A 16,144-nucleotide genomic window follows, 5' to 3' on the forward strand; every position below is an offset into this window, starting at 1 on the left:
GAAGACTCGGTACCAAAGTCCCGGTGCTGACAAGAGGAGAGACTGGTATATCAGATACCCTGATGTCTCCTGAGTGCTGGAATTCCAATGGAATAGAGTGCGGACTGATCCGGTGCTGTTGGTGGTATGGAGGGAGTCGGGCATCTTGACTACACCAAATGCTCCAGTGCTTGCTTGCTCACCGATGACGGTGCTGAAGGTACAGTGCATATCAACAGTGTCTTCTTACTGGTGTGCTCCCTGCTCCTGTCTTTGTCAACTGGTACTGTTGGCCTGGTGCCTGTGTCCATCAGGTCTCTGAGTGCATCTGTGGCACCTCCCACTCCAGACTCTCATGACCTATGGGTACCAGGCTTGGATTATCTTGGTGCCAACAGTACCGAGCTTGCTGGAGATCTTTTGCAGCTAGCTCACTCTGGAGACTCACTGCTCTCTTTTTTAGATGTCTTACAAGAAGGGATTTCTTCAATCCACAGTCCCTGGATGTTGAGGCCTACAGGGAAGATCATGCCTTCTGGGTGACTCCTGGCATGGACCCAGGGAAGGTTGGAGGGCTGCCTCCACCATGATGATCTTCTGTCTCAACTCCCTATCCTTTTGAGACCTGGGTTTATTAAGCTGTTGACAGAGACCACACTTGTGCAGAATGTGGTCTTCCCAGGAGGCAGCATATGCAGCGAGAGTGTTAGATATAGATATATGAGAGAGAGAGAGATACTTATCTCATAGAACTGGAAGGGACCTTGAGTCCAGCCCCCTGCCTTCACTAGCAGGACCAAGTACTGATTTTGCCACAGATCCCTAAGTGGCCCCCTCAAGGATTGAACTCACAACCCTGGGTTTAGCAGGCCAGTGTTCAAACCACTGAGCTATCCCTCCCCTCACAGGGATGGCCTCCTTGCAAGAAAGGCACTTCTTGAAGCCTGGTGAGCTGGGCAAACTCTGTTAGAAAAAGGGGTCCCCAAAAAATGGGCGGGGGGGGGAGGAAGGGAAAAAAGGTTTTTTCCGTTTTCAAAGAGAAAATAAAGAGAACAAACAATTAAGACTGAAGGAGATTAACTACTACAAATGCTGAAGAAGTTAACGATCACAAGCCAACTGCTAATGGCTCTGTCTCTAGCCAGGGGCAACTGAGAAGGAACTAAGGGGGTTGGCCCTCATGTGCTGGTTAGCCTTGTGGAGGGGTGCAAGGAGGACAGTGCACATGCAGGTCTAAGGGAAAACTTTAGTAGTAGTGTCTGATCAGTTGCACAGGACACAAGCACACCTACAGTGGAGCATCCATAGAGACACTGTTCAAAGAACTTCTGGCCTCAATCCAATTCTGCCCCCACTTCCCTACCACATAGCACAGAGATCCTTGGACAGAAGACACTCAAGAAGTGCCCAATATCATCTGATTAGTTTGGAGAAAAAAAAAAAGTTTTGCAGAACTTTAAGCATACAGAGTATTGTTAGCATTTTCTTTTTTAAATGCTTCTTTTCACATTACGTAAGTTATGTATGTAATCAAAAACTGATTTCTTTAACTTAGTCTGATATCTGTTTATCACTTCCAAGAATTTAGTTATTTTCTTAAACCCCACGGAAATATCAGGCAGCAATGTAAATGAATATCATCTTTGTTATGTGCCCAAGAGACTGAACAGAAACTCACCAAGTCTTTTTATATCCCATGGAAAAGAAAGTTCCTTGCTTTTGAACATGTAGTATCTTGGAAAGTACTTGCAAACCAAACAAAGCAGATGTACTCTTGTGGTGATTCTCTTACGAAATCTCTTATGACAGTACAACCAAAGCATCTAACCATACGTGATTTGCATTTATAGTCCCTCCAAATTGTTTGATTTAAAGACACTTCTCCCATTTACTCTCGCTAAAAGCCTCAGAGGTTTCTTGACTATAGCCATGTATAAAAAAATCCTAAACACTTACATCTACTCCTCCAAACAAATCAAACGTGTACGTGTTCGGGAAAGTGGATTCTTGAGCAGCTTTTCTATCTTCTGTGACAAATGCCATGGCCTCCATTGAGAGAAGTGGAGAAATTTCCTGAGAAGAGAGGAAAGAAAAAACAAAACACAAAAATACACCATCACATTCATTCAGTCAACACATTAGCAATGTACAATTTCTGTAACTGCCCTAGAAATAACTGGATGATCAACTGATCCCTAATCATGACGACAGGTATTTTTACTTACTCCACTTCACAGATGGGCATTACTCCATATGCTGAATTTCAAGGACTGAAGCTATGACTGCATGAAGTCAAGTTTCTTAACGTGCAACAGTCAAAGAGATCGGTTTCCAAGAAACAGGGTGGTATTTCAATAGCGTCAGTGAGTATATATTACCTTGAGGATGCTTTGGCACTGAGAGAAGTCGCTGTTCGGATGGCTGTTTTCATACAGTTTCTGCAACAGCAGGGGAATTCCATTCCATTTTGCTTGTTTATCCCTTTCCTTTAACAAGGCCTCTGTGATCTACGACAAGGGAGAACACCATTGCCTTTCGGACTAACATCCACCATCAGGTGACCTTATGACTCATCATCGCTATGCTCCCAAATTTGGTGAGCTCTCACTTATTTTACTCCACGTTAAACCACTGAACATTTCCATACAATACAAAGGAATAATTGAAGGGGTTCTCCAATTTTAACATAAGGGAACCACAAAAAGGAGAAAAAAAGAATCTGTATTTGGGTACCAAATAAGATTAGTCCTGCACAAACAGAGTGAGAGAACATCCGTATCAGAATACCCAATAGCAGAGATTAGCATTTTGCCTCAAACTACTGGTCCAGGACCAGCATCTGAATAACCTTACTGGTCCTGAAAGGGTGAGTACTGGTTTGCCAAGGTGTTGTAGGCATTACAGGATGAGAGATCTTTCAGCATGGGTGTCCCTTAGTATATTAAATATTTCTTTCCATAATTATGATATTGTCTATAGAATACCTCAGTAGTTCCATTAAATTCAGGAAGTTCATATTTCTCCCTGTGACATTAGTAAAGCTTTGAGTCATATGTTGTTGCTGCCAGCATCATGAGCAGCTCCTGTTTCCTCTTTCAAGAATTACACTGGCCCAGTGCAGTGGAAAGAAGGACAGAAAGGCTCTACCAACAGCAAGTAACAAGGAAGAATACCTACACTCCCCAAAAGGCCTCACCACTTCTTTGGCTGAAGTGATCCACACTTCCTCAAACTTCGGAAGTTCCCTCCAAAATGATGTACCAACACTGCTTTGAGTATTGTACTTGACAGACTTGGCTCAATAGGTGGGAGGATCAACAGCCAGGGAGATCAATAGGAAAGAAGGTTAGTGACTTGGGAGGCTGCTTGAAACAGTGAAGCTAAATTCTTGCGGCTGGGAGGTCCTCTCTGTATAAGTTTTCTTTGGTCTTGTCTGAAATCTGGTATCATAAGGCTCTCCTTGATTGTGGATACAAACTACTGTTTAATGTCAGAAGCAACACAGGACAGACAGCTTTGAAGATATCAACAGCAAAAGATTCATAGTGAAGATGTAAAATCACTGAAGTTTTGTGGAACTACGAGCCGTTTTCTAGTCATCAGGTAACAAAAGTGACAAAAACAATCCAATGAAAAAATTTAATTAAATGCCATCTGTGCTTAAAAGATTATCAGTTACCATACAGCCTTTGGTTCACCCTCTCCCCAAAAGACTTCATGAGAACATGAGCTACTCAATACTAGAGTAATTAACACTTAGAGCTGAAATTTCAAGCTGCTTTCACAAAATAAAGAAGAGGCTGCTAAATTTATGCTGAAATTCAAGAGGGGGAGAGGGAGGATTCAGGTAAACAGAGACCTGCGTGGATACAAAAACGTGGATTCGCAACAGTCTTCTACCTGTATCCGCATCTGCGCCCACAGCAGCGAGCTGTCTCAAGGGCTAGCAACAGAGGGGGGGGGAGCAGGGTTTGAAGAGAAGAGGCATCACAAGGTGGGGACTGGGAATAAGTGTCTGCACAGAGGTGGGGTCTCAAGGAGACGGACCGCGCGGAGGGGCGCTGGAGGGAAGAGGCATCGCATCACATGCTGTTCCTGGGAGCTCGCAAGTGACGGCACATGGCGGCAGCAGCAGCAGCGCAGTGTTGCATCACAGTGGGGTAGAGGGGTGGGACATTGGGGCAGGACATTGGGGCCCAGCCCTCTCCAATACTTGTGGCTGGGAGCGGGCCCTGCTGCTCAGGAGCCAGTGTGCCGACCCTGGGACTGGGCATGGCCAGTGCTGCTGGGCCAGGCCATGGTGGGGATGCTGGTGCTGCCAGAAAGTAGAGCCCTGCGTGGTTGTATCCACATCTGATCCACTATCCGCAAAAAAGGTCCGCTGAGATAGAAAACAATGATAGTTCTATCTAGTTTAAATTTCTTTCATGGCTTCTATCCCGGGTGATGCTCAAAATGCCTTAAAACCATTGTTACAGTAAGTTCCTGGCATTAGTTTATGACTCAATATACCTCTACCTCGATATAACGCTGCCCTTGGGAGCCAAAAAAATCTTACCACATTATAGGTGAAACCGCGTTATATCGAACTTGCTTTGATCCACCCGAGTGCACAGCTCCGCCCCCTCCAGGAGCACCGCTTTACATTATAACGCAACCCGATATAATGTGAATTCGGATATATCAGGGTAGAGGTGTATTTAGACTGATACATTTAAAGACATCAAAAGCTCTAGGCACCTTTGGCCTATGTTTAACATACATGCTCCAGCTAATACCCAAAACAGTAAACCCAGCATCCTTTCCAAAACCAGTGAGCCAAGATACCCACAACCACCCTGTGCCCAAAAGACGGTCCTCAGCACACCCCTGCCTCTCCAAAAGCTGAGGAAGAAAGACTGACTTTGCAGCGAGCCCAGGTTAATACAGTTTGGCTGTTATGGACTGGTTTACTGACAGAAGGGCCATTGGAAAATGAATTTCAAAGCCAGAGGCCCCTCAGGTCATTCTGGCAGCAGTCTTTCAAAGTCACCAGTCCACACATCATAAAGCGGTGGGCCAATCAAAGCAATGCCCTAAGTTCAACTCAATGGCATTTCTGTTTGTATGCAATACAATAACTTTGGGATTAATCAGATGTACTTTTCAAAAGTTTCAGGCATGAAAGGGCAGAACTATTGATTTTGATGAAAAAAAGACAAAACCAGAAAAGCCTATTGCCACAAAAATGAGGAGTTCTGATTTTCATTAACACCAATACCAATAGGGTTCTGACCAGAGAAGGAGGGGCCTGGCTATAGTGCGGAGAGAGCCCAGCTGGCTGTGCAACTTGGCCTATATAAGCAATTATGTATTCAACTCTCTAGTAAGTCACAGTGCTTTTCACAACCCATTTGAACACTGTGGCGGAGTCCCAGATTCTAAGCTGCTGTTTTAATGAACGTAACAATATCCTATACCTCCACCCACATGCGGCTCTTTGTTTAGTGAACCAACATGCTCCAGTCCACATTCTGCAAGACTGAGCATTAACTGCACGTCAAAGAGTAGAAAAAGGGCCTGCTTATGAAATCAAATTCATTCAGGGATATAAGCATCTTTTCTTAGTAGTTCCTTTCTGCTGGTTATGGCAGGAGGGACTACACTCAACAACAAAAGGCTGGATAGTGTTGATTGGGACCAACCTTGTCAACTATCCATTGTAGGAAAGCCTAAAGAGAGTTGTAACCTGCTGCACTTGAATCAATTTACACTATTGTCTAGCAGTTAGTCCAAAATAGAAAAGTGCTGTCAAAAACTGAGGCTCATTTAAAGATCTTAATCCCAGCGAACCAGAAATGGAAGGGGTTGGGGGGGAGAATTGGAAATAGACTTTCCAGATTAAGGAGAAATTAAAAGAAATGGTTATGAAGATTCTGAATGCAGTTTGATGCAGATTCCAGTAGAGATGCATAGCAGCAGAGAAAATACAAGTCTTCCCCAGGGTGGACAACTTCCTGAGTGGATGGAGTGGGGAGGGGAAGTTCTTGGCAGGCTCAGTTTTTTGTTTTTTTTTAAAACAGGGGCAGTGCCTCAAAATTAGACAGACCAAGAAAAAAAGCAAAGATCTCCCGATTTAAATTACAAAGATGGAGGAATTTCAACAATGTATAGGTATCTCACAAACTAGGACCTGAAGAGTGGGGGAGAAATGGATGCTGAAAAGCATATATAAACTGCACCAAATACTCCTGCAGCAAGGGTACAGAGTTACACTCACTGTGCGAAATCTTCTACAGATTCTCATTTCTAAGTCTCTCAATTCCAGGACGAGTATACGCCACAACAAAGAGCACTTGCTGGAGAGTCTGGGATGGAAAGAATCTTTATTCAACTCAATACTCACCAGCTGTTTGTTTTTAAGAGAGTTTCCTGAGCCCTCTTGCCATTACCAAGAAAGATCTAGTCATAAGAGAGTAGGAAGCAAAGCTTCCTAGAACCTGGAAGTGGAGGATTCAGTATCATCCACCGCAATGGGGGCTGCAGGAAGCGGCATGGGCTGAGGGTTGTGCTGGCTGCCCTTTCCACAGCCCCCATTGGCCTGGAACGGCAAACTGCAGCGAGTAGGAGCTGTGATCAGCCAAACCTGCAGATGTGGCAGGTAAACAAGCCAGCCCGGACCACCAGGGGCTATCCCTGAACAAGCAGCGGACCAGCTTTGAGAAGCACTGGTCTAAACAGCCCCATCCTTGACACTACAGGAATATTCCTACTGATACCCTTGCCAAATTTCAAGTCTTTGTTACAAAGTTGGAGCTTCTCAACAAAATGGTTGTAAGATGTTTTTCCCTAACCTCATTATGAGAAAAAAGCTTAACTGTTTTTGCTGAAGTTTTCCAACAAAATTCAGCCTGAAGCAGACATCTGGCATAGAAAATTTCAGCCCAAACATTTTAAGTTTGGCTAAGTTTAAGCAACTGAAAACATGGTCTTACAATGGAAAATACTGGGCAACCTTAACTAGAGGTGTCACTACCAGCATGACCCATAATACATTAGATAGGAAGAACAGCACAAAACTAAGCAGCTAATTCCTGAGACTTCCTGAAACTTTGAGGGTTGGAAGCTACATGCCAGCAAATTTGTTAGTAAAAAGGTTTCAGCTCAAAAGGTATGCTGATCTCACAACACTGTTGTGGGGCAGAGGCTTAGCCTGTGTAAGGTAATTACAACCAGGTAATTGTCACTCAAATACTTCCTGAACGGCTATCTACAATCTAAGGCCAAGACTATGCTAAGGAATTATATCAACCCAGCCACATCCTTGAGCAATGTAATTACGTCAGCCTAACTCCTGGTGCAGACAGTGCTGTGTTGACAGAAGAATTTTTCCATCAACCCAGCTACCACCTCTCAGGGAGGCAGATTAGCTATGGTGACAGGAGAACCTGTCCCATCATTGTAATGCATGTCTACAGTGCAACACTGCTGCTGTGCCACCGTATACAGGTATAAGGCCTGATCTACACTACACAGTTGACAAAAGGAAGCTTATGTTGGCCTATGTCAGTGTACACACTACAACCTTGCTCCCACCGATGTAAGTGCTCTAGTACACTGGCAGGCATAGGGCTTATGTTGGTGTAGTTAGGGCGAAACAGTGTCAATGTAAACACTGCATTACTTACACTGGCTGTTGGCAAGAAAGCCAAAATTGACAAGAAAGCCCTGCTGCCCAGTTCGGCTGCTGCCAGGTCTTCGCTCCGATGCCACCCAGGCTCCCAGCTTGGGCTGCATCTCCCTCCCACCTGGGTCCCAGCTTGGAGCCCTGCTTCCCTCCCCTCCCCTCCCGGTTCCTGGCTTGGAGCCCTACTTTCCCCTCCGGACTGCATCAAGACTCCAGTCAGTTCCCTGCTGGGAGTACGGCAGCTGACTGGACTCAGGGTGCTTGGGCCAGCCCCTACAGGGGATGGGGAGGGAGCTCCACCCAGAACCACTCTGCCCTCAGTTCCGTGTCCCTAGCCCTAGTTCTGCTCCTGGCTTCAGCCCTAGCTCCAGCCCCAACAGTGGCCCCCAGCCACGGCCGCCAGCTCCTGGCCCCTGGCAGGCTGGGGGGGAGGGCGGACCAGGTAATGGGGGGAGTGACCAAAAAAGTTTGGGAACCATTGCCCTAGACTGGAGTGGGCAAACTTTTTGGTCTGAGGGCTGCATCAGGTTTCTGAAGTTGTATGGAGGGCCAGTTAAGGGAGGCTGTGCCTCCCCAAACAGCCATGCATGGCCCAGCTCCGGACCTCTATCTGACCCCCCCCGCCACCTCCTGACGACCACCCCGTGACCCCTGCCCCATCCAACCCCACCCTTTCCTGACTGCCCCGCTGGGGACCCCTGCCCCATCCAACCACCCCTTCTCCCTGATTCCACCACCTCCCTAGGTAACCCATTTCAGTGCTTCATCACCCTTCTAAGGAAAAAGCTTTTTCCTAATATCTAACCTAAACCTCCCCCACTGCAACGTGAAACCATTACTCTCATCTGGTACCACTGAGAAACGTCTAGATCCATCCTCTTTGGAATCCCCTTTCAGGTAGTTGAAAGCAGCTATCAAATCCTCCCTCATTCTTCTCTTCTGCAGACTAAAGAATCCAAGTTCACTCAGCCTCTCCTCATAAGTCATGTGCTCCAGCCCCCTAATCATTTTTGTTGCCCTCCGCTGGACTCTTTCCAATTTTTCCATATTGTTGTAGTTTGGGGCCCAAAACTGGACACAGTACTCCAGATGAGGCCTCACCAATGTCAAATAGAGGGGAATGATCACATCTCTCGATCTGCTGGCAATGCCCTTACTTATACAGCCCAAAATGCCATTAGCCTTCTTGGCAACAAGGGCACACTGTTGACTCATATCCAGCTTCTCGTCCACTGTAACCTCTAGGTCCTTTTCTGCAGAACTGCAGGACTCTTCACTTGTCCTTATTGAATTTCCTCGGGTTTCTTTTGGCCCAATCCTCTAATATGTCTAAGTCCCTCTGTATCATATCCCTACCCTCTAGTGTATCTACCACTCCAAGTTTACTGTCATCTGCAAACTTGCTGAGTGTGCAGTCCACGCCATCCTCCAGATCATTAATGAGAATATTGAACAAAACAGGCCCCAAGACAGACCCTTGAGGCACTCCGCTTGATACCGGCTGCCAACTAGACATGGAGCCATTGATCATTACCCACTGAGCCTGACGATCTAGCCAGCTTTCTATCCACCTTACAGTCCATTCATCCAGCCCATACTACTTTAACTTGCTGGCAAGAATACTGTGGGAGACCATATCAAAAGCTTTGCTAAAGTCAAGGAATAACATCCACTGCTTTCCCCTCATTCACATCCACAGACTTGGTTATCTTCTCATAGAAGGCAATTAAGTTAATCAGGCACGACGTGCCCTTGATGAATCCATGTTGACTGTTCCTGATCACTTTCTTCTCTCTAAGTGCTTCAGAAATGATTCCTTGAGGACCTTCTCCTTCTTCTTTTCCATCAGAGAATGCTGATTTGCCAGAAGTGAAATACCGGTCTCTCTGCTCCAAGATGGAATTTTGGTCACCATCTGCGACACCCACCCCAAAATAGCCACTAGTCCTGTGGTTAAGGCATTCACATAAGATGTAGGAGACCCAGATACAAGACCAGTCTCTGAATCAGGCAAAACAGGGACCTGAACCTGGGTTTCCCAGGTTAGGGACTTAACCACTGGCCTATGGCTATTCAAGGGCAAGAGTCCCTTGTTTTTCCACAGAAATTCCAAGAGGTGTTGGTTTCATTCTGATGCACAATACCGAGGTTCCATCATTTCATTTTGTTTCACAAATCAGAACTTTTGCTTTCCACCTTGCTCTGTTGTCAGCATCTGATTTAGGCTTGAGATCCTTTGAGCAGAGACCTTGTCTCCATCTGTATGCACAGTATAGTGCCAATCACACTGACAGCACTTCCATAACATGCTCTTCAGACAAAACTAAATCTTATCAAGCTAAACTGAAGCTCCTGAGATAGAAAAAAATTCCATCTCTAATTAGAAATCCAATAGGCATTCACTTCTGTAGTGTATGCCCCCTCCCGTCCCCCTCCCACACAAGCAGTAGGGCTCTTTTCTCATTGAAGTTCTTAACCCAAGGTAAGAAGCCTGTTCAAGAAGCTTATATTTCATGGCTTTCAAGCTTTAGTTAACTAGTGTTTCAGGGCTTTGCGAGAACAACTTCCAAGAAGCCTTACATGAGTGGATACTAGCACAGGAGTAAGCTAAGAAGAAAAGAGTTTCAACATGTCTGAGGGAGAAATTTGAAAACAGTAACCTAAAAGGGAACATTACACATTGAACAATGACAAGAGCTCACTTTCCTTTGAAGGGACAAACTTTATTTTAAAAAATACCTTAGGCCTGTACACTGTGATTGCTTGGCAAAAGTCCAATGGACCTCATGGTAACCTATTTTTAAAAGCAGCAACAAAAGCTCATGCTCCAATACGTCTGTTAGTCAATAAGGTGCCACAGGACTCTTTGCTGCTTTACAGATCCAGACTAGCAAGGCTACCCCTCTGGCACTATTTTTAAAAGTTATAATCTGATTGTGAATTTGTTACGGAAAGGAGGGACTGAAGCAGACAGTTCAGTTTACATCCGAGAATCACACACTTGGTCAAGCTCAGCACAGCAGCGGGAAAGAAGAATATTTCCAAGTGTAACTGGCACGTCTGAGCTAACTGCTAGGGCAGCTATGTCAGGAATGAAGAGTTCGCGATACTGGTTGGATGCTCCATGACATCAATGAAACAAAGTTATTTTCTTTAATAAAATGGTGACAGACACTGGCAATAAACTCTGTTAGTGCCAATCATAATTAAATATTTGTAATTACAATTCAGTTTACATACGGTACGACAGAGTATACTTCTCAGTATGGCTAATGATGTTAGGCCCCAAACGACTTATGTCTGAGAATATTTAGTGTTACTGTAAAGTGTGGAAGATACTGTAAAGCCCTCTCTATGGCAACAGTCTACAGTAGTCAACAACGAGCAGGTGTTAGGAACACAAGCGAGAACACTACCGTCTCCAAACTCTTGTCTCCCTTCACAGTTACTGTCAGAAGGTCCAATCCACCACTGATCTCTGTTAAGGAATGAGTTTTTGTTTTGGTTGTTAACCTCTACGGGATTGGACCTGTGAACCCCGAAAAGCTTATGCCACAAAAAGCTTATGTCCAAATAAATCTGTTAGTCTTTAAGGCAGGGGTGAGCAAACTTTTTGGGCCGAGGGCCACATTTGGGTGGGGGAATTGTATGCAGGGCCAGGGCAGGGGGGTGGGGTGTGGTGCGGTGTGCAGGAACGGGCTCAGGGCAAGGGATGGGGGCAGAGGAGGGGTGTGGGGTGTATAAGGAGACTCAGGTTGGCACGCACTAGGCTGAAAAATTCAAAATGGTCAGCTTTTATTGCCAGCTAGCTGTATATCGTTCTCTATACCATGCCTAAACAAATATTAGCTCTGTGCTTCCAGATGGTGTAAAACTGAAAGCATGAAGTACAGCTTCATTTGAAATCTAACAAGCAGAATATATTTAGAGAAGATTGTAGTTAAAACACAGAGCTATAAAATAGCTCAGTCATCCAGCCCACCCAAGATTGTTCATCATCATTTCCCTTGAGATCATTCCAAAACCTGATAACTCAGTCACGAAGCTTTTCCCCACTATTCCGTCTAAATAAATCTATTCCTATGTTTTAATTTCTAAATTATGTTCAGCACCCTGTGTGCTTTGAAAACAGGTATTTTAAGAACAAAGTTATATATTTCTTTTTAATTTCATCCCATTCTTCCTATTTATAATACCCCAAAGACTATCACTAGCACTTGCAGCTTTCAGATGATCTGAAACAGGCCAACCCTAAAATATTTACTTAAAATCAAGCCCTTGATCAGCTTTGTTCCTCTTCTCGGTACTCACTCCAATTTGCTAATGCATTGTTAAAGTGCCCAGAAAATGGATGCTGTATTCCAGGTGCAATGTGTCATATGAGGGGGTTATCCCTTCCTCTGCTCTGTGACGGGGGCCACCGTGTTTGCACTCAAAACTGTACTCTCTTTGCTAGTACATTTATCTGATTGGCTGTCTGATATCACGCTGAAGTCTCTTTCAGCCATTCTTGCTTCCCATGTTCTTCCCTTTCAGCGAATCTTTTCAGATTATCCCTCAGCATCCCATGTGCGCTAACTTGCATTCCCTCTATATGGAATCTCATTGTTATTTCCTATCCCTGCTTTATCATCTCTAGTTCCCAAAAGATGGGCACCTAACCAGTGGTGAGCTAGGGCTGGTTCACACCGGTTCGCAGGAACCAGTTGTTAAATTTAGAAGCCTTTTTAGAACCAGTTGTTCCAGGACAAACGGCTCTAAAAAAACTTTTAAATTTAACAAAGGCTCGGGCAGCTGTCCACCCGGCCCCAGCTCATGCCCCCTCCTCCCCTGAATGCTCCGCCCTCCTTCTCCTCCCTCTCCCCTGCTTCCCGCAAATCAAATGTTTGCGGGAAGCCTGAAACAAGGAGCAGGCAGGTAAGCTAGACGGAGTGGACGGACGCGAGGAAGGCTCCAGAGAGGCATGGCACCCAGGGCCCAGTATGGCTCCAACTGGCCCCGGCCGAGCGTCCCAGCCTGGTCCCAGCCAAGCACTCCCGGCTCGGGCTGGTCCCGGCTGAGCGGTTCCGACCTGGCTCAGCTCGAGCCTGCGGCACCGGTCCCGGTGCTGGCCGAGCGGACCCGGACCCAGCCCGGCCAGGGGAGTGTCGGGCCCTGCGGTGGCGGTCCCGGTGCCAGCCGAGCGGACCCAGCCCCGGCCCCAGGCAGTGTGGTAAGGGGGCAGGAGAAGGGAGGGGGTGTTAGAAGAGGGCAGGGGAGTTTGGTGGGTTGTGGGGAGGTGGCTAGGGGTCGGGGCAGTCAGATGGCAGGGAACAGGGAGATTGAATGGAGGCAAGGGTCCCGGAGGGGCAGTCAGGAAGGAGCAGGGGTTGGATGAGGTGGTGGGGGGTAGTCAGGGACAGAGAGAAGGGGTGGTTGGATGGGTCAGAGGTCCTGGGGGGCCATCAAGAATGGGAGGAGAGGTTGGATGGGGCGGCAGGGGGCTGTCAGGGGACAGGAAAGGGGGGTGGATAGGTCAGGGGTCCTCGGGGGGGTGTCAAGGAACATGGGGGGTTGGATGGGGCACAACCCCTTGGGGGGGCACGACCCCCTCATGAGGTGAGGAGGAGGGAACCTGTTAATATTTTGGAAGCTCATCACTGCACCTAAGCATTCTTTAACCATTGCAACTTGCATTGGAGAGAATATCCTTAAGCCACGATCCTGAAACTATAGCACTTGTGTGTGTGTATATATACACATACACACACACACACACACACACACACACACACACACACACACACCCCAAAACAAAGTTAGTGTGGTGATGACATATCAAACAGACTGGAAGCCCTTTAGAAATGCCAAGTCTCCCACATTTTTTTTTTCCAAACAGCGCCTTCTACAAATTTAAGAGAAGAACGTACAGCTGATGTACAGCTTAACAAAATTAAGGTTGTTTGATTTTCTTTAAAAATTCCACATTATTTAAAAATAAGGAAACATCAAACTTTTTGAAGTTTTTTTTTTTTTAAACTTGATATATTCTAAGCATTTTATTTGGGGGAAAAAGGGAATGTTGATGTCTGTGCAACTAACCGTTTAAATCTTTTACTGAGACCGACAGATTTATTTGGGCATAAGCTTTCATGGGTAAAAAACCCTCACTTCTTCCCCGTGAAAGCTTATGCCCAAATAAATCTGTTAGTCTTTAAGGTGCCACCAGACTCCTTGTTGTTTTTGCGGATACAGACTAACACAGCTACCCCCTGACCGGGTAGACTAGTGTTCCTTAGCAAGCACTCACTGGAAAACTGCCAGAGGAGTGCTATTCATTATTTTAGGGAGTGGCAGTCAACCGAGATGACTTATTTACTTGTAGTTTTCCAATCACTAACAACGACAATGTCAGCTTGGCTGTTTTTTCTCAATACAATGTTCTCTGCAGAAAGAATTATAATTTGACTGAAAGGGTGAACAAGACCACCCACTTCAATTTAGCACCAGAGATGGTAACAAACACTAAATCAGGATTACGCAGTAATTTTCAGAGGAGTTTTAAGTGAACAGGGATGAACTGCTGGTCCATAAATAATGGTGAAATGTCTCTATTACAGCGGAGATTGTTTTATTGACAACGATATAACTGGGACTCCAGTAGGGCAGCTCAACGTATGAGAGCATTAAACCTGCAAGAGACTTTCCAAATTCTGTTAAGATTACATGCAATACATCTTCTGGTCTTTTAAATATCAGAGGGATAGCTGTGTAAGTCTGCATCCACAAAAACAGCAAGGAGTCTGGTGGCACCTTAGTCTTTAAGCTGTCACCGGACTCACTGGCCTTTTATAGGGTTACATGTTTGTAGCACTCTTAATTTTTTACTATTACTTGAGAGCAAGCATAATCTAGTGGCTAGGGCACTGGACTAGGATTCAGGAGACTAGGGCTCTATTTCCAGCTCTGATACTAACTACTGAAAGATTGTTGGCAAGTGACTTCACCTCTCTGGGCCTGTTCCCCCGTCCACCCGTTGTCTGCCATGTCGATTTAAACTAATCTCTTCAAAGAAGGGACTGCCTTTTACTATGTGTTTGTAAAGGCACTACCATAACACAATGCTATTTTTTCTTTCAAAAGTTACTTTACTTTAGAAAAGACTGAAAAACACCTGCCTCTCATGCTCTTGTATGCAGAATTGCCTGCGTGCCTTATACTATTGCATGTCAGATTCAAGATGGTGACTTCTTACTTTTAATTATACAAAAGATTCTTTTAAAATGTTAGCAATGTACTTTTTACATTTACCTATACCAAAAATGTCATATTGTGCTGCAGTTGTCATTATTACAAGCAGCTCAGTGCCTGAACATTTTAGGAGATTTCTCTTCTGCTGGATTGCCAATCACAGTTGTCCCTGAGCTGATGCTAACCGACTATCACTGAAGAGTCTGCCTTTCAAGATGAATAAGGATCCAATATTCCAGTTGCTCCTCATGTGGAAAGCCCACTAAAGACAATGGGGTTTTTGTGTGCACAGCAGCGACAGAATATTGCCCTTAATTACGGTAGCTTTCAGCGTTGAGCCGACTGTGACAGTTTGCAGAAAAGGCCACTGATGTTTAGACATTCTAATGCTCAGACCAAGATTAGTATGTTCTCTCTAAAGAAAACAACCGCACCCATTGGTTAGTTTACCTTTCAGTCCCTGACTGTTCTTTCACAGATAGTGAAATTGGAAAGTTTACTGCCTTGAAACTTCTTCTTGTGCCTTTGTCACAAACTACATGTTTGACGAGAACTGTGCACAAGTGATGGCTCTTTCCGTCGTGCAGCGAGGTCCTCCTTCATACGAGCTCCCCAAAGAGTCAGCAAACAAGCAGGTACTCCATAGTATGCATCTCACTGCACTCATATATATTCGTGTCATTAGAGTAGCCCCATTTGATCATATTAGTCTTTGACCTGCCTGTTTGCATGCACAGGCAGTTCAGGCATCGCCATGTTGACAAGTCTGTATCGGCCCCTCCGGGAATGTCCTCCTAGGGTTCCAGATCTATTTCAGCCCATCCAACTGCATGTAGGCTTTCATTCCATAACCACAGTCATGCCTTGTGCTGGCATATCCAAAGGCACTACACTGGCTATAAAACTCTTTTGTGATTTAAAGCATTTGACTGCTCCTCGGTGATCATATAATGGAAGCCTTGGATCTTCCATTTGCCGTGATCTTTTCCTTTGGCTTGCTATCCTCCTCCTGATATCAGGTAGTGCAATGCCAGCCAGTACCAGTTATCCTTTGGTGTTGGCTTTAGACATCCTGTTATTCCATGACAACTGTCATTCAGAACAAGGTCTAATTCCTTAGCATGGATGGATCATTCTCACACTGGACATGCATACTCTGCTATGGATTAGCACAAGACAACAGCAGTGGTTCACAAAGTAACTGGATTTGTGCCTCATTTTGAGGTGACTGACTTTTGGAGGAGGTTGTTACCGGCACCTTGAAACTGA

The 16,144-nt window shown here is 45.4% G+C and overlaps 1 protein-coding gene across 1 annotated transcript in view; it reads right to left on the bottom strand.

The window, feature by feature from the left end:
* TRPC4AP (transient receptor potential cation channel subfamily C member 4 associated protein) overlaps positions 1-16,144 on the bottom strand; it is a 65,003-nt gene that overhangs the window by 42,281 nt on the left and 6,578 nt on the right. The window contains exons 2-3 of the mRNA XM_050917306.1: positions 2,358-2,486; positions 1,936-2,052 (exon numbers count right to left, since the gene is read on the bottom strand). Coding sequence (XP_050773263.1) covers positions 1,936-2,052; positions 2,358-2,486 — 246 coding nt within the window. The remainder of the gene's footprint in view (positions 1-1,935; positions 2,053-2,357; positions 2,487-16,144) is intronic.

This window comes from Gopherus flavomarginatus, chromosome 11 (genome assembly GCF_025201925.1).
Source record: "Gopherus flavomarginatus isolate rGopFla2 chromosome 11, rGopFla2.mat.asm, whole genome shotgun sequence".
NCBI classification, from domain to species: Eukaryota; Metazoa; Chordata; order Testudines; family Testudinidae; genus Gopherus; species Gopherus flavomarginatus.